This window comes from Muntiacus reevesi, chromosome 18 (assembly GCF_963930625.1).
Source record: "Muntiacus reevesi chromosome 18, mMunRee1.1, whole genome shotgun sequence".
NCBI lineage: Eukaryota > Metazoa > Chordata > Mammalia > Artiodactyla > Cervidae > Muntiacus > Muntiacus reevesi.
This window is the reverse complement of record NC_089266.1, coordinates 21792435-21819890: the sequence shown is the minus strand read 5'-3', so window position 1 is coordinate 21819890 and position 27456 is coordinate 21792435. Positions and strand designations below refer to the sequence as shown.

At 36.8% G+C, this 27456-nt stretch overlaps 1 protein-coding gene across 1 annotated transcript; it reads right to left on the bottom strand.

Moving 5' to 3' along the window:
• Positions 1 to 487: 487 nt before the first annotated feature.
• Positions 488 to 26917, bottom strand: TOP2A (DNA topoisomerase II alpha). The gene is made up of 35 exons (XM_065909585.1): positions 26763 to 26917; positions 25764 to 25919; positions 25463 to 25553; positions 25133 to 25196; positions 23901 to 24046; positions 23616 to 23713; positions 22787 to 22999; positions 22286 to 22459; positions 21985 to 22086; positions 21740 to 21877; positions 20565 to 20703; positions 19402 to 19559; positions 18978 to 19103; positions 18607 to 18717; positions 18357 to 18462; positions 18156 to 18265; positions 17594 to 17686; positions 17076 to 17190; positions 16864 to 16985; positions 14473 to 14621; positions 12230 to 12461; positions 11906 to 12040; positions 11589 to 11789; positions 11216 to 11411; positions 9570 to 9661; positions 9302 to 9466; positions 9092 to 9175; positions 7894 to 8076; positions 7492 to 7582; positions 3553 to 3705; positions 3193 to 3313; positions 3019 to 3062; positions 2480 to 2620; positions 1840 to 2039; positions 488 to 1511 (listed from the first exon to the last, which is right to left on the bottom strand). Exons 1-35 carry the CDS (start codon positions 26781 to 26783, stop codon positions 1383 to 1385), a joined length of 4599 nt encoding a protein of 1532 aa, XP_065765657.1. The 5' UTR covers positions 26784 to 26917; the 3' UTR covers positions 488 to 1382.
• Between the last annotated feature and the right edge of the window lie 539 nt (positions 26918 to 27456).

Below are 27456 nucleotides of genomic sequence, written 5' to 3'. Positions count from 1 at the left end.
AGGATCCTGCATAATGTGTGCAATGTGGGTGGGGGAGGGAGAAAAAAGGTCTATTTGAGTTTAACTTTCCTGTAAGATGAGAAGGGGTTGGGCTTTTCTAGCATTTTCCCCCTCTAAATGATTAGCCAATTGTCCCAATATAATTTACTGATATCATCAAGCAGTTGATTGGATTATCAAAATATTGTTAAAGTAGGGAATCGGAATTTATATTTAAAGCTATTTATTGATGGAGGGTCAACACCTTTTGAGTGTGGAAAAGATGAATTTAGCACCCATGTTTAAAAGCTCAGGGAAAAATCTGCTTGGCCCGGTTAGTCATGGTGCCTTTCTCTTGGAATTATCACTGTGGCCAGGAATTATGAGGGACATCAGAAAATGATGAGAACAGTTCTCAAAGCTATTTTATAGTGAATAGTGAAGAGGATATATTTCAGACTAAGGAAAAGAGTGTAGTGCAGGGTGAAAATAGGGCAACAATCAAGGGTTGCCATGTTTACAACATTTTATTAAAGTACAAAATAGTTGGAATTAAGCTAAATAGAAAAACAGTAAATATTTACAAAAACATCAATAACATCACTCAAGTCACACACATGTTATGAATGCAGGAAGGTCTTAAAAAGTTTATAAATTGAAAATTATGGAGATTTCCCAAAATGGATATAAAAGCTCACTGCTGAGTATGGCATCAATATTCTCTGAGAATATTTTGTTCCTCCTTTGCAATCTGAGGGGACAAGTCAAGTGTTGAGATAATCACAACTTAGGGTCTAATTTTCTTCATTTTATTGACTGTTATAAAGACACAGCCACGGAGTTTTTCTTCAGCTTCTGCTGATATTCAAAAGGATATGAAGAATATGAACAATTTTTCACTGCTTAAAAATTCAGCATATAAAAGGCTGAGTGAGGAGTATTTGGAACTGGAACTACATAGAGTTCTATCTGGTGGAAAATTACTTAAAACTAAGATAAAACAGAGAACTAATCATGCTCTACTTCATATTTACTGAAAGTAGGCAGAGTAGAAACTTTTATGTCAAAGGGCTCCAATTTTAGCTTACTGAACTGTCAAACTACATTATGCTGAAGTTATCACACAATTATCTCAAGAGGCCAGAAGAACCTAAAATCATACTTTAAAAGACCAAAGAAAACAGACTCAATACATATACAAAGCAGAGAAGAAAACAAAACGCTGTCCAGGAGATGGTCACAGTATTACACAGTATTATAGAGATAAAGGACACTTGGGCTCTACATACTTCACTTTAACGGTCCTGAACTAAAACTACCTTCCCCAAACTAAATTCAGAGGGGAGGAAATTGAGACATTTACCTAACTTTAAGATCATTACTTAAAACAATCACCTCACATTTTAAAAGAAATCATCTTCATCTGATTCTTCAAGGTACTTTATAGGTTTCTTTGTTCTTCCAGATTTTGCCCGAGAACCAACAGCTGAGTCCAAGTCCAGATGGAAATCATTGCTTTCCTCCTTGGGTTTCTAAAAAAGAAGAGCGCAAGTAATTTACAGTATCAACCGGATAGTAGAATTTCAATGCAAAAAATATACCAACAGACAACAACTCAAGGAATTTCTCACCTTCTAACAAGTAGTAAGAAATAGACCAAAGGCAAATCTCTCATTGACTAATTAGTGAAATTTAGCTGTTTTACAACTAAACTCCATAGAGTAAAAGGAATGGATTTAAATTTATTTTCTTAAAAATGTGCCAAATTATTAGCAGCAAAGCTTGGTTATGTGTTTAAAAATAACTTTTTTTCAGTGAAAAAAAAAAACCTATAGTGAAAGGACTGACTAGAATAAATACCTTGCTTGTGACTGCTTTAGAGATCATTTTCTCAAAATTAGAGTCGGAATCATCAGAAGAGGATGGCTTCCTTTTGCGGCGAGTCTTGGTTTTGGGGGCATTAGGCTTTTTAGAGACCTCAGAATCCAAGTCTGGATCCGTTTTGGTTCTTTTTGGCGCAGCCCTTTTCCTGGCGCCTGTGGTGGAGGCGGAAGACTGACCTGTAACACAGGCATTCATCAGTCACTCTTAGCTGAACAGATTCTACAGTGAACTTTCTTGAGCAACTTGTTTTCCACTTACATTTAATATAGGAAAAGACAACATAATCGAGACTAAAATGCATTAGAGAATCAAAGTATTCTTAAGTATCCGATTTTTTGGTAGTTATATGCTTCATGTTAAACGTTTGTAACTGTTTCTAAGTCCCATCCCTGTCATAGATATGAGTTAGGATAACACCTGGCATTTTGAGAAACACTCCTTTTAAATATCTTTTGACTAGCAATTTTGATTATAAAGATCTAAGGATTTGTTTGCATTTAGACAAAGTCTTTATTTTAATATCTATAGTAATTTTGGAGAATAAAAATTTGAAGTTGACTTGTAGAAGCCAGTTAGTTAATCCCAATATTAACCCAATTCAAAGACTGAGGCTCACTTTTTGCTGCTGTCTTCTTTGCTGTCACATTCTTTTTAGAAACAGGGTTTATGGTTTCAGTTACAGCTGGGAAATCAGCAGCAGGAGAGCTTGGAGGAGGTGGTACATTATCTTCAGCATCATCAGCATCAAGCTCTGTTACTTCAAATGGAAAGGAAAGTAGTACATATAATCAATATATAAAAATCTGTGCTTTGTCCCTGCTCTGAATTCCTATTCAAACACCATGTCTGTGACTTTTCTGGAATATTTCAAACACACTTTTATAACTGCTCTAATTTCTGGGTCCTTCATCAGCAAAGTTAGTTTTTGTATCTCTAGCACAGTACCTGGCAAGCACATGGTTACTTTTCTTATATTAAATGGAGAACTTATTCATGTGCAAAACTGAATCTAATGACCAATATCAATGTAATACTAACAAGAATCCACATTTATTTTCAAAGACAGGACTTGGATAATGTAGTCTGGGTTAGAAGACAGGTGGACCTGAGTGTCCAGTAAAGCAGACATCTCACTATTTTCACTTAAATACCTACCTGATGAGGCACTCTTCAGTGGCTTCAGTTCTTTGTTAGTATGTCTAGAATAAAACAAAACAAAACAAAACAAAACATCCTGGTGACCAGTTCTAAATGTGTCGAACAACAAAGAATATATCATCAACTGTTAAAAACAATCATGCTAAAATCCCTGTTAGAGAGGATACTTACTTTGGGGAAGTTTGGATCTTAGGTGGACTAGCATTTGATGGGACAAAATCATCTTGAGTGTCTTCATCAAAATCTGAAAAATCTTCATCTGAATCCAAATCCATTGTGAATTTGGTTTTTGCTGTTAAAAATATACATATGAAAAGAATCAAAGAGGACAACAGGAGAAATATTTAATCCACAGATTAATATAATATGTCCTGAAGATATAAGCGTCAGCTTAATCTTTGAAAAGATGTCTTAATTTCTCAAAAATTTAATTACTGCTCTAAGATAACAATTTTTGGGATTATGTGCCTCGAAATACACAGATCATTTGAATCTTTCAGAATATGTAGCATGTTCTTCACTTTTCCTTACCTGCTGCTCTCCGTGACTCTTTTTCTCGTGGAGGGACATCAAAATTACTTTCGTTACTGCTCATATCTGATTCTGAATCAGACCAGGGGTTTCTTTTCTTTGCTTTCTTGATTGGTTTAAATGGCAATGTAGTTTGTTTCTTTGTCTTGGTAACTGGAAAAGAGATAGGAATTAACCATCTTTACATATTCTCTGACTCACTTTTCTCCATCTATCATCCATCTATCCTTCAAATATTAGGTTGGCCAAAAAGTTCATTTGGCTTAAAGTGTAAAAATAAAAGATATATTTTTCATATTTACCAAGGACTTTATTGAATAAAGCAGTCACTAACTGAATGAACTTTTCGGCCAACCCAATACTTAACTCTGTGCTAGTACTGGGAATACAATGGTGAACAGAAACAGACATAGTCCCCCTTGCTAAGAAGCTTGTAGCTTGGTCATCTAATCCCATAGTAGTAGTAATCCCACGGTAAATGTGTTTACATAGGGCATGCATCAATAGTATGCATGTGCTAAGTCACTTCAGTCGTGTCTGACTCTGTGCAACCCCATCCCTGGGATTCTCCAGGCAAGAACACTGGAGTGGGTTGCCATTTCCTTCTCTAATGCATAAAAGTGAAAAGTGAAAGTGAAGTCGCTCAGTCATGTCTGATTCTTCAAGACCCCATGGACTGCAGCCTACCAGGCTCCTCCGTCCATGGGATTTTCCAGGCAAGAGTACTGGAGTGGGGTGCCATTGCCTTCTGAGTATGCGTGTATATGTATATAAATATGATGCTTTTGCAAGAAAGAGATGTTTGAGCTGAGATCTGAAGGTTAAACAAGAGTTAACTAGTTGAAGGGAAATGGATGACAAACATTCTAGTTCAGGATATAACATGTACAAAAGTTCTGTGAGAAAATACAGTGCATTTAGGAAGCTGAAAGAAATCCATTATGGCTGGAAAACAGAAGTCAGGGGGAGAGTGGGTGGTCTTGTCAAGAATTTTGTTTTTAACAGGGAACTTATATGACCAGATTTGCATTTTTAAAGAGTTCTTGTAGGCTACAGTGTGGAGATGGGAAAGGCCCAAGAATAGCTGCAAGATCAACAGGTTATACTGCTGAAGTCAAGACAAGGGAGACAATTCAAAATGAAAGAATGGCTTGGCCCAAACCTTAAGGGGCATTTAATGGCTGAGTTGAGGAGGTTTAAAGTCACTAAGTCTTGTTAATTCTTAACCCCAACTGTCTCTCATACCCACCCTTTGCTATTTATTTCCCTCATCTAGGCCCAAAGATAAGGACAGTCTCCTTACTGGTCTACTTAGTTCTTGCTTCATATACCTAGTTGAATCCAACATATCCATCCTCCCCAACAACCTGGTTTCCTAACTCTCCACAATCTGATATAACTATTTGCTACTATTTTTCAAAAATAAACCCTCCCACTCTGCGAAGGGGGCCTTCTCATTGTCCCATACATATAATTTTTCTTTTCTTAGTCTAGAATATCTAAATCTTACTCAATCTTTAAGACTCTAACCCAAGTGTTATCTCTTTCACAAAGCCTGCATGTACCCACACTGATCCCACTTTTCTCTAAATCACTACAGTGGCTAGTATGTACTGCTTTACTTCTCTTTCCTGATAAACCTCTTGAGGGTAAACACCATGCTTCCCCATATCTTGTGTCCTCACAATATTTGAGATGGTGATGGGAAATGTAAATGCTCAAAATACTTATTTGATTCATTGGTTTTATATGCTAATTGATTGCTTTGTGTTGTTCAGTTGCTAATTTGTGACCCACTCTTTGTGACCTCATGAACTGCAGCCAGGCTTCCCCATCCTTCACTATCTCCTGGAGTTTGCTCAAATTCATGTTCATTGAGTTGGTGAAGCTATCTATCTCATCCTCTGCCACCCTCTTCTCCTTTTGCCTTCAATCTTTCCCAGCATCACGGTCTTTTCTAATGAGTTGGCCATTAGCATCTAGTGGCTAAAGTATTGAATGCTAGTAGGTTAAACAGCATAGTACATACAACATACTTTTATTACTTTTTTGGAGGATAATTGTACAACGTTGCGTTGGTTTCTGCCATACAACAATGTTAATCAGCCATAACTATACATATATTCCTTCCCTCTTGAGCCTCCCTCCCATCTTCTTACTACTTCTTTTTCAACACTAAGATGTTTAGGGGACAACAGACATGGTTGGACGGCATCTGGACATGAGTTTGAGCAAACCTTGGGAGAGAGTGAAGGACAGGGAAGCCTGGGGTGCTGTAGTCCAGGGAGTCTCAAAGACTCGGACGTGACTGGTCAACTGAATAACAACAAAAGATGCTTCTATTTGTTTTATTTATCTTTGTACTCCCCACAGAACTGAGCACACATTACCTATCAAAAGTAGGTACTCAAGGATAGATATATACATTAATCAATGGAATAGAGTTGAGAATGCATAAATAAACTTTAGATTTTTGGCAAAAGTGAAAACAATTCAATGGGGAAAGTTTTTTCAATATATGGTTCTGGGTCACCTGGATATCCACATGCAAAAGAATGAAGCTGGACCCCTTCCTTATACCATATACAACTTACTTTAAAATTACCTAAATGTAAAAGCTAAAACTAAAAACTCTTAGAGGAAAATAAGGGGTAAATCTTTTCTTCACTTTTTTTGGTTATACCACTGGGCTTGCAGGATCTTAGTTCCCCAACTAGGGATCAAACCTGGGCCCTCAGCAGTGAAAGCATGCAGTCCTAATCACTGGACTGCCAGGGAATTCCCTAGGTGTAAATCTTTATGACCTTGGATTTGGCAAAAGATTAGATATGACACCAAAAATATGAGCAACAGAAGAAAAAGATAAATTAGACTTCATCAAAATTAAAAACTGTGCTTCAAAGGACACCATCAAGAAAATGAAGATATTTCACAGGCTGGCAGAAAATATTTGAGAATCATATATCTGATAAAGATCTGGCATCTAGAATATACAGAACTCTTGCAACTAACTCAACAAAAAAAGACAAATAACCCAATGTAAAAAATGGGCAAAGGATCTGAACAGACACTTCTCCAAAGAAATATAAAAGCCCCTAAGTGGAAATAATCCAAATATCTATCAGCTGATAACCAAATAAATATAATGTGGTATATTCACACAATGACAAACTATTTGGCAACAAAACAGAATGAAGTACTGATACATGTTACTACATGGTTGACCCCTGAAAACATGTTAAGTGAGGAAGTCAGCCACAAAGGAAAATATTACATGATTCCATTCACATAAAATGTCCAGAATAGACAAATCTAGACACAGAAAGTAGATTGGTGGTTGCCTGGGGGGAGGGGAAGTTGGGAGAAAATGGGGAGTGACCATTAATGGGTACAGTGTTCTTTGTAGGGCAAGAGACTGTTCTAAAACTGAGTATACTAAAATCACTGAATGGTACACTTTAAATGAGTGAATCTGGCATATAAGTATGTTAAAACATCTCAATGAAGATGTTAAAAATAAGTAGATATTCAGTAAAGGCATAAACAAATGGTAAGAGTTGTTACTTCTATTTAATTTACTGAGTGAGTGTTAAGTATATCCCAGGTACAGTGCTGAACACTAGGGATAAAACAACATAACTAAGATGTGGTGACTGTCTTCAAGAAACTTTATATATGAATATATTATACAAATTAAAACCTCGTAACTAGCTAGAAAGTGAAACTTAACAAACTGAGCATTTTCTTTAGATCCTAACAAAATATTTCATTACAAAATGATCTCTTCTAAAATAAATCAAATACCAAGGAAAAAGACAGGGAAGTTCAGATATAGTTCTTCATGTACCTCAAGAATTTCTGAACATCTGTGGGATATACTAGGTAACAAACATAATTTACTCTCAACTCTACATCATTTTTCTTAAGATGTTTCAATACCTGGCTCTCTTTTCTGCTTCTTTTCCAATCTCTGTTTTAGGCTTTCTGTTTCCACTCCATCCTCTCGAGGGCTTCCTTCAGTATTTTCACTCTAAAAGACAGCATGACAAAAATGGTCAAATTCTGCCAACTTATTATTCAGAATAATATAGGGTCAAATATACAAATATATATTTGATCAGAGAGATTTTTTTTTTCTGTTTTGGCTAAGAGCTCTGAATATCGGTATGGGTATGACTTTTTCAAGATACTTAAACACTGAAAATAAATCAGGCTCATAAGAATGGGAAGTTATGATAAGTTGATAAATTCCAAACTACAGGATTAGAGTTTTATGATTAGTTCAGTTCTAAGTGGAAAAATGTTTAAAGTGTTTTATGTATAAGCTTTCAAGAGTATTACCTTAATTTTCTTTTTAATTTTCTTTTCTGCCTCTGCTTTCATCTCTATGGTCACGAGGGGGATGACTCTCTTTCCACTTGGAGAAGGCAAAATTTCTGCCATTTGTGTTTTTTTCCCCTTTGCTTTCCCACCTTTCCCAGGAAGTCCTATTTGTTCATCTTGTTTCTCCTTTGCTTCAACAACCTAGAAAAGGTTGATATAAGAAAGCAAGTCTATGGGGAGGAAGATGGGAGGGAAGTTCAAAACAGAGGGGATATATGTACACCCATGGTCGATTCATGTTGAGGTTTGACAGAAAACAACAAAATTCTGTAAAGCAATTATCCTTCAATTAAAAAAAAAAGGTAAATGGGGGTCACACCAGAAAAAAAAAAAAAGCAAGTCTATAAGCTAAAAAGGACATTACAGCATTGATGTCACTTTATCCCTAGGGACAGAATAAAAGGCAATGATTAACTGATTTCAGTTTGTTACATCTTAAGGTAAACTTGTGATAAGCTATTCAAACATTAAGGCACACTTTGAAAAGTGGAGACAAAAGACTGAGTTTTACATTTGATTCTACAACTTAACCATTGAGGATAAAATGGGGAATCAGAATTAAGGATAAAATACACATACATACACATAAACGTATACATTTATAAACTCAAATAAGCAGAAAGGATGTGATTCCAGTCATGTATCCAATCACTGATTATAAGCTAGACATCCAAACTGAAGTGCAATAACATAAATCTTCATGTTAAAGATTTTAGCTTAATTTATGAAATTAAGATACTTTTTCTTATGTTAATGTTGGAAAACAATATTCCTGATTTGGTAACAAAGGATCTCTTTAAACTACTGATTAGCCAGCCCTGAAGGAAACCATCTTTGTCCTTTCAGGTTTACTTGGGGGGGCTGGGGTGGTGTTCGTCTACATTTAAATTCTCGCTCCCAATAGGTCAAAAATCAACTTTTGTCCTTTCCCCTCTTTGTGTGAAAACTTCTAGGTAGTGTGTTTCCTGGTACCATTTACTTTATTCTAACTTGTTTCTAACAATCTGTCACTTTATGTGTTATCTTAAAATGTTTCTTCTTGCCTCCTATATTCTTTCTGTTGTCAACTGTGAAATTTCCTGACAAACAGGTATATTGCTAGAATAACCTTACTTCATTAATACACATTCTAACATAGGCATTATAAACTACGCACCTCCAGCTCTTCAACAAAGGCAGCCAAGTCTTCTTTCCACAAATCTGATGGACTCTTTCTCTTTAATGTTTCTAGCTCTTGCTCCTTCATTAGACAGTCAGAAAATTAAGAGTTAATTTATGTGCACAAACAGCATTTCCCCAAAGCCCACAATTTTCTTTCACCATTAGAATACAACCAAGAAACATGTACTATCCATCAACAACTCACTTTTTCCTTTCTCAGTTTGCACAGTTCATCTTTCTTTTCCTTGGTTAGATACCAAAGAGGCATATCGAGAAGGTAGTTGAAGCTAGGTCCAGAATCTGTTACAGAGTCACTCTTTTCAGTTTCCTTTTCATTGTCACTCTCTTCATTTTCTTCTTCATCTGGAACCTAAACAAGAAATTAAAATGTAACTTTAACAGGAAATGTGAAACATAGACATTAGACTGTACACAATCTCTAATAACATAGAAAATGCTAACCAAGAAATTACCTTTTGCTGGGCTTCTTTCCAAGCCTTCACAGGATCCGAATCATATCCTCTCTGAATCAGAACTTTAATTAACTCTTTCTTAGGCTTATTTTCTATTTAAACAAATGTGAAAACAGACAGTAGTTTTGAGCAATATTTTAGGAAAGGATAAAGTTTTTACCATATTAAGTCAAAAGATTAAAACTGGACATTATCAGGTCTTCTTGCATAAATTTGTACATCCTGGTGGACAAGTCTTCTCCCTAAACCACTGATAAATATAAATCACCACAAGGGGGCAGTAAAATCATATATGAGGTGATCTAATCATAACAGAGGGAGAGGCAATGGCACCCTACTCCAGTACTCTTGCCTGGAAAATCCCATGGACTGAGGAGCTTGGTAGGCTGCAGTCCATGGGGTCTCGAAGAGTCAGACGTGACTGAGCTACTTCACTTTCACTTTTCACTTTTATGTATTGGAGAAGGAAATGGCAACCCACTCCAGTGTTCTAGCCTGGAGAATCCCAGGGACGGGGTTGCATAGAGTCAGACACGACTGAAGTGACTTAGCAGTAATCATAACAGAAGACAATCAAAACCTTTATTTCTAATAAATATCAACCTTAATTATACTCTCTGTTCTTTTAATTTCAACACTTAAGTGGGCAAGTTCTTAGTGTCACCATCCAAACATTGATTTCTCTTGATTATGGTCCCTTATAATGCATTTGTTTCCTTTTTTCTATAGTACCCCTCTCTCAATGTCTACCACAGTCAATTTATTAGACTTTGAGGGATACTGAATGTTACTAGCTGTGATATAATGAGGTTCTAAGTGCCAATTAACTTGGCATAAGTCATACCTTTAGGCCTTCTATATTAACACTTCAAGAATTGCAGAGTCTCTAGTATTTTCTAAATTCTAGTCAACTAAATATAATCTTTACTTTTTATTTGAGTCATACCCAATATTACTTATTTTAGCTTTGTCTTAAGTAGTAGTATCTGTGAAATTAGGAGACGGAGATGCCACTGTTATAGTATTTTAAAAGACCCATGAATATGTAACTACTAAGCTAAACATTTTTGTGCACCATTAGAAAATTATCCTATGATCACTACGTAACTTGTGTTGTCATGTTTTGGGACTTGCTACTACAACCCACAGTTACCTGGCTTTTCTAGTTAACTCCGGCCAGAGCTGAGGTTTCTAACTTTAGTCAAAACTGTTTTCTTCCTGGTAATACAAACTTTGATTTTGTTGCTTCTGGAATGTCTTAAAATTCCCTTAGACACGACTTTCAGTCTTAAGTATACAATTTACTTATAATATAATCCATTTAAAATCCTCCTTCCTTTTTGGTTTTTCTATCAGACTTATCTCTGCTGTTTATCAATCAGTTTACACAGGGACCTCTACTAGCTCTCCGTTCTCTTCCTGTCTAAATGTTAACTAATTCCTGATTTCTCAAGATGCTCAGTCTAGGAAAAGCTATCTCTTTTAAATCATAAATGCTTATTTAGATATATGAAAAACACACATGGAACCAGCAGAAATAAATGAATTTTGCCCTCCCTCCCTATCATTCCTCTCACCAAAAATGTTTAAAGAAGTGAGGCAAGATTGTAATTTTAGTATAGGCAGTTATCAGTCCAAAAACATACCAATGATTATTTTGCCATCTATTTTCTCTAAGATAAAGCGAGCCTGATTATTCAGTTTAGCAGATTCAGCACCAAGCATTCCTAGAAGCCATTCTTTTCTTAATCCATAATATTTAAGCCTGAGTTCAAAGAAGTCTCTGAGAATATCCAAAACTGAGTCGTATTTCTTTAAACAGCCTACATGGTCAAAGAGGACCTAGAAAAGAAAAAACAAGATTAGAGTCAACAGTAGATAAATTGGTTAAACTTTAATGGTTTCAGAGGAATGACCTCATTCTTTGAAAATGTAAAAGTAGCCTAAGATATCCTTTAAAAATTGATATTAACCTTTAATATACATGGAAACATGTGTTTATCATAAAACAGGACCTACCATAGAGTTGCATGTGAGACTAGTTTGGAGTTTGAAGACTTTGTGTAGTCCAACTCTCTCTGCCTCTGCCAGTTTTTCTTCTGTCATCTTCACAACAAACTTTACAGTGGTGTCTGTGTGGTATTCCCTGTAATCTGTTATAAGAGGGGGTGTCTTCTCAGTGCCATTCAACATGGGCTCAAGAACCTGTTCTTTATACGTCTAAAAGAAAGAATCCTTTTGTAAGTTTCTAAAACTTAGGCTCCTGTATATTCAACATACGTTAGTATAAAAAATGTTTCCCCATCACAGAAATAAAAAAAGAAATTCTCACTTACCTGGGTCCATGTTCTGATGGGAAGCTCTGAGATTTCAATGGTTGTAGAATTAAGAATAGCCACTTCACCACTAATCACATATTGATTTGGAGCCAGTTCCTCAACAGTACCCTTGAAGTTCTTGTAACTTGGAAGCTAAATTGGTATTTAAAAAAAGAATGTTTTCGAAATGTGATACTAAAACAAATCCCAACAGTATTAAACAGTAAATCTAACTAACATTAAGCAATAAATAAATTTTTATGCTTGTGTCCTCTTTAACTACACCATCTGCTGAATTGAAACCAGAGGAAAACTAAGATTCTTAGTCCATAGACTAGTTACCATTGGCAAAGGTTCTTCTCCATCCATCAAACGTCTGATGTTATTCACAACTTCACGAACATCAAAGTTGGGGATTTTGCAGGACCACCCAGTACCAATTCCTTCAGCGCCATTTATCAACACCATGGGTATAATAGGAATGTACCATTCAGGCTCAACACGCTGGTTGTCATCGTATAAAAACTTTAATGTGTGGTCATCTTTTGCTGGAAATAACAACCGAGCCAAAGGGCTAAAGAAAACAGAGAATGTTGTTTTAGAAAAATATTGGCTTTGACACAACTTTCATGGAAAGAACATGTGTTATCTCAGATATATACATAAAAATTACCTGGGCTTTACCTGTTAATATTCATTTACCAATATTACTTATTGAGTATTTTCTACATACATGTCAAGCACTGCAGATATTAAGTCTCAGTCTTTAAGGAGCTCAGTACAGCTAGATACTCTAGTAGTACAGCCAATGAATGTACATTTTGTCAGGTGGTATGGTAAATGTTAAATAGATAAAGTAGCTAAAATCGGTTGAGGGGCTGCTAAGGAATGGTAAGCCCTTTCTGATAGGATAATATCTGAACACAGAAGAAACTAAGAGAAAGAGTACAGCAAACAGAAGCCCCAGGAAGTCAGAGGTGCTGAGAGAGTGTGCTTGGCCTGTTCGATAATAGGCAAAGAGGTGTGTCTGAAGGAGAGATAGTATGAGATGGAATCAAGACATGGGGAGGGGAAGCACAGATCATATAGGGTCTGGCTTGCTAAAATAAAGCTCTAGTTTTTCTCTGAATGAAGTTGTTCCAGTGGTTAAGGATCCACCTTCCAATGCAGGGGGCAGGGCTCGATCCCTGGTCAGGGAACTAAGATCCCATATGCCGTGAGGCAGCTAGTGAGCCTGTACACTCTAGAGTTCATGCACCACAACTAAAGAGAAGGTCATGTGCTGCAAGGAAGATCCTGCCTGTGACAACTAAGACCTGACACAGCCAAATAAATAAACAAATATTTTTTTAAAAGTTGGAAGGTTTTGAACTCGAGTAACCTATTTAAAAAAAATTAATCAACTGCCAACAGATAAAAGGGTGGTAGACTATAGTAGTCTATATAATGAATGGGGTGACTAAGTATTTTTCCAGGTCAGAGTCCCTGGGACTTGCTGATGAACTGGATGCAAGTGTAGAGAAAACAAGTCAAAGGTCACTTCAAATTTTTAGCCTGAGAATTAGGAGGATGGTATTTCATTTACTGAGACAGGGACTAAGGGTGTGGTTTTGAACTTATGTTTGTTTTGAGATATTTATTAGATATCCAAGTAGTAAAAGCTGAGAAGCATATGAAACTTAAGAGGTCAGGGCTGGAGCTGAGACTGGAAGCATGAGATATCATCCCTGGATGGAAAGGCAGTGTACTTAGTGGAAAGAGATCAGATGAAGAAGCCCCAGGGCAGGACATAATTTGGAGGTTGGGAAGATGAGAAGGACCTAGTGAAGAAGACTAATAAGGAGGAGAACCAACAGCCTGGTGTCCTGGAGGACAAATAGAGAAAAAAAGATTTTCAGGGATGGAATTATTAATTATGCCCTATGCTGTTGAAAGATTGAATAAGATGACAGTTGAAAATTGACCAATCATAGTGTACTTTCCACAGACTTGTAAAGGAAGTAGAATTTCCACTTGTGGTATTTAAGAAGAATTAAGTTCTAATCTTGACTCTGGCTCAAACTCTATATCAGAGTTTCTTAATCTTGGCACTGCTGGGTGAGATAGTTCTGTGCTGTGCGAGTGCTGTCCTGTGCATTATAGAGCGTTTAGCAATACCCCTGGCCTCTGCTCACTAGATGCCAGGAGCATGGCTCCCCTAGTCATGACAATGAAAAATGTCTCCAGACATTGCCATATGTCCCCTCAAGGGTGAAATCTATCCTGGTTGATAACCACAGTTCTAGATGGAGAAAAGGGAAGAAAATAAAAAGAAACAAAACATTTATAGTTTGGCAAGGAAACAACATTTTAAGGGATATAAAGGCTAAGCTATCAAACTGAAATAGAATTTTGATTTTCTATTCATTGCAAAGATTAGACTAATTAAACTTTAATGAGCTAGTTTAAAACAATTAAGAATGCAAACATTTGCATCAAAAATCCATTTTCTGATTAACTGAATCTTTCTTGTTTTTGGTCAATTAACTCTTACAATACTTCAAAATTGGAAATGGCAACTTACTAAAAATAGGAATCATACCCACCTGAGCATTGTGAAGATGTATCGAGGACTAGCAGAGTCCTTGCCACCATGCAACCTGGTACCAAACTGACCAATGGGCTGCAAAAGGTTCAGATTATTGCTGCCCACAAAGTTCTGAGCCAAATTGATAATGGTCATCATTAGTGACATCTGGGGGAAAAAAGATTCATTAGTCTCATCCATAGCCTCTCAATAATGTGTCTATTGTTATGACTATATTTCACTATAATCCTGTAAGGTTTTATGAAGTGTAGATGTTTATTGGCTTTTCCAAGATAAATATCATGGCAGACGTAGTACCTAAACCTAAGACTTCTGGCTCCTAGTTCAGGGTGCTTGCCTTCCAGCAATTTCTATCAAGTCTTAACCCTGAAGGCAAAGCTCCTCTATTCACCCTCTGCAGAATGAAGTATTTCCTCCTTTGTGTTAAACACTTTACTCCTTTCTATTCTAGCATGTTTCACTCTATTCTATAGTTGTGTGAGTGTATATGCACATGTGTGGTAGCCCTCTGGCTTAACTGTGATTATATGTTAAAGGTAGAGAATATATATAATTTAACTTTGTATACCACCCTTGTGGCAGAAAGTGAAGAACTAAAGAGCCTCTTGATGCAAGTGAAAGAGGAGAGTGAAAGCCAAAATGTTGGCTTAAAGCTCAACATTCAGAAAACTAAGATCATGGCATCTGGTCCCATCACTTCATGGCAAATAGATGGGGAAACAGTGGAAACAGTGGCTGATTTTATTTTTCTGGGCTCCAAAATCACTGCAGATGGTGACTGCAGCCATGAACTTAAAAGGTACTTACTCCTTGGAAGGAAAGTTATGACCAACCTATACAGCATATTAAAAAGCAGAGACATTACTTTGCCAACAAAGGTCCATCTAGTCAAGGCTATGGTTTTTCCAGTGGTCATATATGGATGTGAGAGTTGGACTATAAAGAAAACTGAGCACAGAAGAATTGATGCTTTTGAACTGTGGTGTTGGAGAAGACTCTTGAGAGTCCCTTGGACTGCAAGGAGATCCAAACAGTCCATCCTAAAGGAGATCAGTCCTGGGTGTTCATTGGAAGGACTGATGCTGAAGCTGAAACTCCAATACTTTGGCCACCTGATGTGAAGAGCTGACTCATTTGAAAAGACCCTGATGGAAAAGATTGAGGACAGGAGGAGAAGGGGACAACAGAGGATGAGATGGTTGGATGGTATCACAGACTCGATGGACATGGGTTTGGGTGGACACCGGGAGTTGGTGATGGACAGGGAAGCCTGGTGTGCTGCAGTTCATGGGGTTGCAAAGAGTCGGACACAACTGAGCGACTGAACTGAACTGAACTCTGTACATGGTAAGCATTAAACAAATATTTACTAGGTGAACACCTACAAAGTACCTGCTATACTTTGATTTGAAGCAATAAGCAAGACAATCATCTCTTGAAAAATCTAGAAACTTATAGGCAATCTTATTCTTTAAAACTGTCTTATATATAATAAATGCAAAAACCAATTTCAATTACAAAATAAAAAACAAATAGATGTATGTTTGTATAAAGGCAATCAATTCAGACATATATTAAAAATTGGAAAACTGCCCTTTCCCATTCCTAGGGATAACCAAAGATAACAGTTTGCAGTATATTATTATTCTGCTCTTCTTTTCCCTCATTTGATAATAGATCATGGATGTTCTTCAGTGTTAGTACCTATAGATACGTTGTTGTTGCTAAGTCATGTCTGACTCTTTTGTGATCCCATAGACTCTAGCCTGCCAGGCTCTTCCTCTGTCCATGGGATTTCCCAGGCAAGAATACTGGAGTGGGTTGCCATTTCCTTCTCCAGGGGATATTCCTGACCCAAGGATAGAACCTGTGTTTCTGGCATTGGCAGGCAGATTCTTTACCTCTGAGCCACCAGAGAAGCCCCCACCTATCAGTTATATCACTGATTCCACATACAGATGTCATAATTTATAATAATTTTCTAATTAATGGGCACTTTCCATGTCTAAATTTTGGCATAACAAAGTTATAGCAAACATCACTAAATATTAACATCTTTGAATGTAGATCCTTGCCTATCTTTTTGATTATAGTAGCCTTGTGTTAGACATTCCTTTCTCCAGGGGATCCTCCCAACCCAGGGATCGAATGTGGGTCTCTTGCATTGCAGACATATTCCTCACCCTCTGAGCCACCAGGGAAGCCCATTATAGGAACATTATTTTTATAAACAGATTGTTAGTGACAAAATAGGCAATTTTATATATTTCACCAAATTGTTCTCTACTATGGATGTACCAGCTTATACTTTCACCAACTGTTTGGAGAATGACTTTGCAGGTATTTCTCCTATCATGCTTTCTGGAAACATTATAGATTATGTATTTACCTCACCATGATGATAAGAGGACATCTCAGCTACTGACCCAGCTAACTGGGCAACCTTCACCTCTCGCTTGTCATTCCGTTTGAAACATGTAAACAAGACCTTTCTCTGACCTGGTTTCAAACCTTCAAAACGAAAGAAGCGAAAATATTAATATCCTTAATTTAATCATTTCTAGGCATTGATTTTCATCTTATGGTAAAAATAGAACTCACCATCTACCATAGATGGGATAGATCTTTCATTATCAGAATTTGAGAACAGGATAAGTTCCTTGTTTATGAAGTCATTGTATGTCAGATATGTGGTAGCTTGCCCATACAAATAATCCTGAGGAACCAAAGAGAGTATTACATGATCTAGTTTAAGATAAAAAACATCACTGGTCTTAACAATGCTTAATGCAAAAGTAAAACAAAGTATTATCGTTTCTATGATAATTCTTAAAGTCCTTCAAAAACAAAGAATTATAAAGTATTTTATGTTTTAAAGACAAAGCAAGTTTACTTGCTGCACAATTAGGAAAAAAGTTTATTGACTGTAGTTTCCTTCAGGTCCAATACATTTATGCTACAATCATTAAATAAAAATAAGAATATTTATAAGTAGTTATCTATTAACTTTTTTTTTTAGTGAAACATTTATTTAGTAACCTTAATTTGCTATACTATCAATTCTAAAAGGTCAGTATTTAAATAGTACATTTTGTGGGATATATTTAAAATTTTCTTACCTCAGGAAGGCCAAGTAACTTTCTTTGCCTTCTATCTTCCATGAAATGAGTTAACCATTCCTTCCGATCATCTATCTGCTTTTTGCTAAAGGCCTACAAATTAGAAGATAAAAAAGATGTTACCGGCACTAACAGATATCAAAATATTCCTCCTAGAAAAAACTAACAAACCACAAAAACTCAGTTTCTAAAATAGCTGATTCCTTTCTTTGGAATATGTGTACTGAAAATCATCTATTTTATAAAACATTTTATTATATGAAAATTTAAATGTTTCAGTTGACTAGTTAAACATTGATTTCTAAAACCAGTGTGTGTATGTGCTCAGTTGTGTCTGACTCTGCAACCCAAGGGACTGTAGTCCACCAAGCTCCTTTGTCCATGGGATTTTCCAGTCAACTATACTGGAGTGGGCTGCTGTTTCTTCTCTAGGGGATCTTCTCAACCCAGGGATGGAACCCATGTCTCTTGCATCTCCTGCATTGGCAGGCAATTTTTTTTACCATTGTGCCACCTGGGAAGCCCCTCTAAAACCAGATTTGTGAAATACACTCAAACTAACCAGGCTGATTGCAGCATCATCTTCAGGACCGGAATATTTGAATTGGATACGATGTCTTTTCATATCTGCAAAGTACTCTTTAGCTTCCTTTGATGTGCTAGTACCCAAACCTACAAAAGCAAGAACACCAAGTTACTCCATATAATTCTGTACAACAGTATATAACAAAATGAGAAGTTCTATGTGAGTTTCAGTACAAACCTTTGTAATACTTGACTTTCCATTTTTTATGATTTGGTGTAGAACTCTTCCATTCTTCAAACTCAGGAAGGCTATAGAATGCCATTTCTTGCTTGTTTTTAGACACCTGAGGTAAAAAACACATTGCTTTGGCTTTCCACACTGCTGGGTTCCCTGCATACCATCACACATCACTGAGGTTATATGTGTGTCCAAGGTTGAGGAGTAGAGCCTTCAAATATCCATTATGGTATCTTAGAAATTAGTATACCTTTACAATGGGAGTGATAAATTCCTCCAAAAAACGATGTCGCAGAAGAGAGGGCCAGTTATGATGGATAAAATTAATCAGCAAGCCTTTGATATGGGAACCATCTTGGTCCTAGAAATATTTGGAAAGCCAAACACAAAAGATTTGCTTAGAAACTAAAAAAAATTGTGACTGACATACTGGCAATTTCTCAAAAGTTTTTCTGTGGGGATTAAAAAAAAAAAAAAAGCTATTCAAATTTAGACTCACTTAACTTGTATTATATAATATACATAAAATAGAAATATATCTTATTAGATGTGGACTAAAGATAAATAATTTCCTTTCATGGCAAGAAAGCAATGCAACAATAAGACATGTTTAATACTGACCTGATCTGTCATAATCATTATCTTTCCATAACGTAGAGTCTTCAGTGAATCTTCATCTTCATAGTTTTTCTTGTACTGAAGACCCACAATCTTGATTATATTGTTAATTTCAGCATTTTCCATTATCTGAAGTGGACATATAGCCAAAAAGTAAGATTTTGTTCACAAACTTTAAAGGAACAAAGAATTATAACAGTTTATGTTGCTTGGGTTTTTTCAAACTCCAGTATTTTTGAGTTATTAGCAGCAGCCTATACTTTACTAAGTCAGAAAGATCTGTTAAGATAGGCTACATTATACCCAATTTTCTAAAATAACGACAAACTAAGATATGTTTAAAAATATCTTATATATATCTTATATCCTCCCAATAAGGGGATGAAATATAGGCCTAGATTCTGAAGATAGTTTTTATATACTCTACCTGTTTATGAGAAGCTTCTCGAACATTGAGTATTTTTCCTCTAAGAGGGAAAACCCCATACTTGTCTCTCCCAACCACACCAAGGCCTGAAACAGCTAAAGTTTTAGCTGAGTCTCCCTCTGTCAGGATAAGTGTACACTCAGTAGAGTTTCGACCTCCTAAAATAAATGAATATTAGCATATTTAGTTCAACCTCAAATATACTAACTCAGACATGTAATAAAACAGAAATAACTTACAATTCATAACAAGTTGGCTTGAGAGTCAAATAGGGCTAAGTAATTGGACATATAGTTTAACTAAAGTTTAAAAGTTAATAAAGTCTTAGTTTCTTAGACTAATTTTTCATGATTATACTGTTGCTAAACATTTGCTTGATCATATTACATTTAACATATTTTGTGGGTAATGAAGTTTAGGACATGCCTCCAAAATATGGCACCTTGGCACACTGATTATCTTAAGCTCAGGGAGTTTTGAGAAAAGAAAACTTTGGTAGAAGCAAGAAGATCTCTCTGATCTCTCCCCTAGACTTCTCCCCTGAAGCAGGTCATAAGATCCTCACACAGGAGGTGCTCGCCTTAAACCCAGAAGAAAGGAACATTTTAATCTAAGATTAAAGGTCACCAAGAAGAATCTGAATGAAAAGGCCATGCTAAATTTCCCCAGGTTTACTATAATCAGCTAATAATCACTGTCCTATCATATCTTTCCAGAACTTTGCATTCTTCATCAAAGCTAGCATAAAACCACTTAGGCTTAGCCATTTTTTTGGGTTTTCACTACCTTACAAATTTTCTGGTCACATGAAACTATATTAAATAAATACACTTGCTTTTTTCCTGTTAATGTCTGTCATTTTATTTTTCAGAGATAGCCAGGGACTTAAGAAGGTTGAGACTTTTTCCTCCTCTACATTAGGTAATAGATTACTGTATAAACATTCTTGTTTTATACACCAAAATAATCATTTCAAAACTATTTGTAACAGTTAAAAACTGAAATGACCCAAGTGTTCAGTAACAGAGAACTGGTTGATTTTTAACAAAGTACAAATATTCTGTTGAATATTAAGTGTCAAGGGAAAAATAGCCACAGTATGCTATCAATGAATCAAATCAAATAAGTATAAGATTTAAACTTTGGAAACATTAAATGTGTACCTGCATCATTGGCATCATCAAGTTTGGGAATTCCTTTGATTCTGTTATGTTTTACAGCGGAACACTTCTTGTTTAACTGGATTTGAGCCTTAAATTTCACCCAATTTAGTATACTTTCTACAATACCACAGCCAATTGCCTGAAAATGAGAAGATTCATGTTAGAGAAGAAGAGTTCTGTCAGAAATACAGAATACAAATGAACTCCCACAAAAATGGGCAGAATGTGGCACATCTTCCTGTCTTAGGTTATCACTACTGAGGGAGCTGGTTCCTTTGGGTTTTCATCGAATATTTACTGACTACATACTTATATGGTGCCAGGCACTGAGCTCCAAGTGGAGATCTAGTGGTTAAAACAAATTAGCCGTGGTCCTTGTCCTAAAAGAGTTTGGTATACAAGGAAGACAGAAATAAAATGAGTGATTACAGTGTGAAGAGATAAGTGGAAAGCACATCATGTATAATAATATATGGCTAGTATCTTATGGGAACAAATTTTTAGGGAAATGAATAGAAAGTAAAGGTTTTCCTAAAGAAATGACAGTTAAGACCTAAAGTAGTCAGCCAAGTGAAAAGCATTTCAGGCAGGGTAATCCCTCTGTCTGAAATGTGAAAAACTTCTAAGGAGGGAAACAGTACCCTGTTTTTGAGTAATTAAAAGCCAGTAGGAGTGAGGCTTAGGTAATGTGGGAAAAGTGGTACTGAGGTAAGGCTGGAAATGGTAGCCTACATTCTTGTAGGCTGAATTAAGGAATTTAGGTTTATGCAACCTAGTAGTTGGTTGGGGCCTTTGACTAAAACAGGACATAGTTTTGTTTTTTGGGGGTGAGGAAGTTCCGTGAATGGCCATAGTGAGTTTGGAGAGAACTGATTCAGTTTTGGATGTGTCCGCTGAGAGCAACTTAAGACATTCAATGCTTGGTAAGTAGTTAGATGAGATAAATTCAGAAGCGATCTGAACTGGTGACATGTAATGGGCAAATAAATAGAGACAGCATATAGAAGATAATTAAGGGCTTGGTGAGACCTGGTAAGAGTTAAGGGTTGTTTTTTTTAATTTCCTTTTCAGAGAGAAAAGACATGTGGGAGGAATTTTGGTTTCTGCAGAGTTGAGAAGGGCAATGGAAAATAAAAGAAGATGCTTCTATCTTTTATTTCCTTCTAAGTACTCACAGCTTTTATGAATTTTTCACTCAGCTGGCATGTTGATCCAAAGCTCTTGACTTGTAAAGTCATGTTCTCTTTTGTCTGGGAGTCGAAGGTTGGGTTTTCAATTAAGGCATTCACAAAAATCCACATGTGATTTTTTACCTGCAGTAAAAATTGACAGTAAATTACTAAAAATTTACTCTTGCTTTATATATAGACTTTTGCTTCTTCCTTGACTTTCAAGAAAGAACAGTGTTAAAGTATCATACCTGATGGGCTTTTACTGCAACACCACCTTTGTTCTTTTTCTTCACAACATCAACAAGTTTAGTCACAATCTGATCAGCTACATAGTCAACATGTCTGCCACCCTAATAAGGAAAAATACCAAACTGTAAATCCATTACCCTCAAAATTGTAATAATAATCAAACATTTAAAAAAAGCTAATTTAGCTCCCTTGATGCCAAGGTAGCCAAATATTCAAGTTCATTTTATATATTTAAAACAAGAATACTTATATGAAATGTGTAAAGATAAATCATGATTTTTAATTCAAAAATAAAATTACCTTGGAAGTAGCAATGCTGTTGACAAAGCTAATTTGCTGAAAGCCTTTTTCACTCATTGTTAAACATACTTCCCACCTGTGGTTTACTTGTTCATGGATAATTTTCAATGGATTGCCAGTTTCATCTACCTTATCCTTCAGATACAGATCTACATAGCTACGGAATCCTTTCACCTAAAAAATAATAGTATTAATTTTTTTTAAGTAAACGAAAAAGTAGGTTATAAAGATTTCTCAAAACTAAAGAAATGGTGTTTACTGATATGTATAAAGAGGATGGTCATTAAAGGACACAAAAGGATTTATTTAGAAGATTCTTTGAGAAAGACTTCAGTGAACTTAAAATGAGTTAACTGATTTTTAAAAGTGGCATAATGCTTTCTTTCCAGGAACATATCTGAGAAGTGGTAAGAAAAACAAATGGGAGGAAAAAAAAAATCAACTTTGTTTTTGACAATGGTCACAAAGTACCCCACTGCCCACATCCAGTAAAATACTTACTGGAAGCCTATTTCCATTGAGATAGACCTTGACATCTTTAGTGGATCCAGCAATATCATATGCTCTTCTAACCATCAGTGCAACAATATCTTTGTCTAGGCTTTGCATTTTAAACTTAGACAAATCAGGGTGGAAGGTAATACATGTATAATCTTCTCCACTAAAGGGTTTGAGTTCCATCTCACCAGCTTTCCCCATGTTATCCATCCATGTCTATGGAAATAAAGAATAGAGGAGAGAAAAAAATTCAAGTTATCTCACAAACTAGAATTAAATAACACAAATTTACAAGTCCTTAAAAAACAAACCAACCAACCCACCCCCACCCCCCAGCTCCCCTAATATACATTTATGAGTAACTTTCTTTGAGCTTCCCTAGTGGCTCGGATGGAGAAGGCAATGGCACCCCACTCCAGTACTCTTGCCTGGAAAAACCCAGGGACGGGGGAGCCTGGTGGGCTACCGTCTATGGGGTTGCACAGAGTCGGACATGACTGAAGCGACTTAACTGCAGCAGCAGCAGCAGTGGCTCAAGAGGGTGAAGTGTCTGCCTGCAATGCGGGAGGCCCGGGTTTGATCCCTGGGTGGGGAAGATCCCCTGGAGAAGGAAATGGCAACCCACTCCAGTACGCTTGCCTGGAAAATCCCGTGGACGGAGAAGCCTGGTAGACTACAGTCCATGGTGTTGCAAAGAGTCGGACAAGGCTGAGTGACTTCACTTTCCCTTTCCCATGATTTAATAGATTATAAACTATGTTAAACCATTAATGCCACTATAAATTGCTACAGCACAATTTATAATCAAGGCACAAGATACTCATTTACTTACCTGTTTGAACATTTTCTTGTATTCTCTACTTGCTGTTTCCACAGTAAATTTGGTACTGAATATGTTACACAGTTTGGCTCCATAGCCATTTCGACCACCTGGGCAAATAATTGTAAAATACTATTTAATTGTTCTTATCTCATTTATAGCTTTATTTCTTAATCATTGGCAATGCTATTTAATTATAGAGATTTATTCCCATATTTTTAACCTTTAGGCTACAACCTTTTAAAAGATGTATTTTTTCAGCAACAAATGTGTTTTTTATTTTCCTCAATACTCTACCTGTTACTTTCTTTTCTTCATCATCATAGTTGCTAGAAGTTAGGAGCTGTCCAAAGATGAGAGCTGGGACATACATCTTCTCAACTTTGTGTTCGACAACAGGAATACCTTTTCCATTATTCCATATACTAATTAAATTGTTTTCCCTAAGAAAAGAAGATTGAATTCTTTTTTGTAAAACAGATGTTAAGCTAGTGTTTAATTCTTTTCATATTTAAATACCATTGTCTCTAAAACACACACATCTCAATTTCTTTATGACTCTTTTTCATATATACCTCTGAAATTCAGCATACTTAGTTCCTAACACTCATGAAATAGGAGCCAAGAGGGGAAAAAAAAAAAAAATCAATCCTTTTCCAACACCTGGGCAGACACTGATAATACTGAAAAAATATGAAGCTTTAAAATGTTAGGATAAACAAAGGGAAATGACTTATGCCCAATGGAAAGAAAAGGACAAAATTTGGAAACAATATTATTATAGCGCTTTTAAGAGGATCATTTGCACTGTCCCAGCTCCCTTAGCTCTCCCACCTGACAAAGCACACTGGCAAAACAAATACGAAAGGGCATTATCAATTGTAAACCCTGCTCACCAATAAAATGTTCAAAATTTATTTGGACTTATATTTTAGTTCTAATGATACATACTATGGTTCTTATTACACATAGCTTAAAACTAGCTTAATATTTTTTAAAAGACTATGGTATCAAGTCCTTAGTAGCACTGAAGCACATCATTAACACATTTACCAAAAAGAATCTAAAGTATAGTTTATGTTATAACTGATTAGGATAACAAAGGGAAGCAACACCCTGACTACCCACAAAAGGATGTTTATAAGCAGAAATGTTAAATCAAATTATTCTTTATCACCACCTGCTGGTTTACTGTTTGAATAGCATAATGAGTAAAAGTTATAGCTATAGACTCTGGAATACTTACAGAACTTATTAGAGATGTTTACTGAAATATTTGGAGATAAAATGCTATAATGTCTATAATTTATTTTGAAATGATTAAAAAATATAGATGGTACCAATATGGCAAAGTGTTGATAACTGTTGGATCTAGATGGTAGGTATCTAGATTGTTCATTTTAGCAATCTACCTTTCTGCACTTTTGCAAAATTCCATTAAAAAAAGCTCAACTTTACTATAAATCAAATAAATGCAATTAACAGCAACAGGGTGCTATAAAAAACAAAAGACTAAGCAGGAGACTTACGGGTCAATTGTGATTCTAATACAAGACATTTTTGGGTCCCTTTGTTTGTTGTCTGCAGCATTGACTGAAAGAAAATATACATTTGTAAAAACTTAAAAGTATCTTAGAAAACACTCTTTACCTCTAATATATAAAAACAAAAAAAATCTCAAGCAGTGCAGGAGTAACATTAATGAGGTACTCATTTAGCAATTTTTACTTATAGAACTGTTTCTAAGAACTCAACTTCCTAGATTCCTGCAGACTGCCTAACCTTTGCCAACTGTTTTTTGCTAGGAATAATACTTCTCACATCTGACCAGTAGATCTTTGTATTAAGAATATACTTACCTAGAATCTCATCAAAGATTTTGTACAAACCAGGAACATAAGTGACTTCCCTATAGTTAATGCCAGTATCTTCATCATAAACCCACATTTGCTGAAAATAAGACAAAGAAACATGGTTACTTTGTATATCTTCTTTGTTTTATTATCACAGTTCATGTAAAGTCTTCTGAATTAGTATGACAATGTAGATGATAGCTTAGGTCAGTTCCAGAAGACAAAGTACATGAAATATAGAAAATTAACCTGGAAAAGTATTCATCTTAACTACTTAGTAACTACATTTAATTAGCCTGATTTTTACCTGGGTCACTGATTCCACAGAGCCAATGTAGGTGTCTGGGCGGAGCAGGATATGTTCCAGTTGTGTTTTCTTTTGATAGATTCTTTCAATAGACAATCTTTTCTTAGCACCTTCGTTTTTCTTTGTTTTGCTGACTTGCATATTTTCATTTACAGGCTAGCAATTTTTTAAAAAATTGAAGAAAAGAGATTTTGAATCATAGGTTTATCAAAAACCAGAAACAAAATACCTACCATAGTGATCTGCTTACACACACCAAAACAAATCACAGTCTTTTGGTAGTTATCAGTGGAGCTGACGTAGTTTTGTACAAACTTGGCAATATAAGTTAACTGCAGCAGGTTCCCCCCAAGTGTCAGTTTAAACAGACATATTATTTTGCCATGTGTATCTGACATGGAAATACTTTCATGCTTTAGATGCCATCAACAGCACACACCCCCTTCTTTCAGGTACTCCACACATATCTACCAGGCTCAGGCACATAATAGATTCTACAGTAGCAGTTTGGGACGATACGGATCCCATCCTTTGGACACGTTAACGTGTTAAACATAGGAGGGACGTATTTTGAGCATCTCGGACCTGCCGGCTCCATAGTGGGAACCCCGTTCCTTGCTCTGCACTGTCCAAGGTCAGGGTCGTCCAATCCCATTTTCAGCCCCAGGTAGGAGAGGAAAGCATCTCTCAGTGCCGCGTAAAGTTACATGCGACCACGATCCCATCGACCTACACCGGGACCAAATGAACCTCTAGAAACTGAAACACAACGCCGCACCCTAGAAGTCAGTACAGCCGACAATACTTCACTACTAGCACCAGAAAAAGGTTTCAGTCTCTTCGTGATCACGCAGAGCCCAGGGGACCCGGGTAGACGCGGAAAATTCGCGCCCAGCCCTCCGCGGCCCAACCACGACCGGACGCCTCTCTCTCACGGGCAGCCGGAGAGATGCCGGCCCGCGCTGAGGCTCCGCGACGCGCTCCTCCCGCGAGTTGTACCTGTAGTGGCGACACCTCCATGGTGACGGTCGTGAAAAGGCTCGAGAACCCTGCAAGTGACTAAACCGGTGGGACCCTCGAGACAATCACGGAGCAAGCCTCTTCTCCACAGACGCACGTCGGTTAGGAGAGCGCTTCCACTCCGGTTTGAACCTTCCGCTAGCCCGCCCAAACCAGATAGGCCAATCGTTGACGCGTTCTCAACCAGTTCCGTCCCGAGAAACCAATCAGAGCTGGTCTTTTATATTCACCAATAAACAGCTGAGCTAGCCGGGGCCCGTTCGAATGAACCAATTAGACAAGGGAGGCGGACTAGAGGGTTTTAAAAGACACCACTCGGGGTCACAGCTGAGGGACGGACAGGGAATCTAGCCAATGAGGAGGGCTAGTTTGTTCTCCTTGTATAACTCTGGAAAGATGCGCTGTAGAAGTGGGAAGGGGTTTTCTGAGGTCCAGGTTGGGGTGAAAAGAGAAAGGAGAGGATATGTATCCCTCGGAGCTGCTATCTTCTTTCAGATCCCTAAATCTGAAGACTGTCCTCCATCCTGATTTTTTTTTTTAATTGAGAGAAACGGGAGCCCTAGCTCCGTTTCCTGGGAAAACTGAGCGCCAGCTTTCTGGACAAGCTGCCAGGGCATTTGGTTCAGTTCAGCAAACCAGGTGTCTGCCTCAAAGCCCGCCCTCCCACCCTTCG

Bases quoted from the DNA above. Each gene is read 5' to 3' on its own strand.
- TOP2A (XM_065909585.1), bottom strand. From the start codon at position 26,783: ATGGAGGTGTCGCCACTACAG. The intron at 22,087-22,285 runs GTAATTTTATTT...TTTCCTTATTAG, and splicing joins ACAGCATTGCTACTTCCAAG to GGTGGCAGACATGTTGACTA. The intron at 18,718-18,977 runs GTCAGTATTAAA...AAATATTTCTAG, and splicing joins TAATGATTATGACAGATCAG to GACCAAGATGGTTCCCATAT.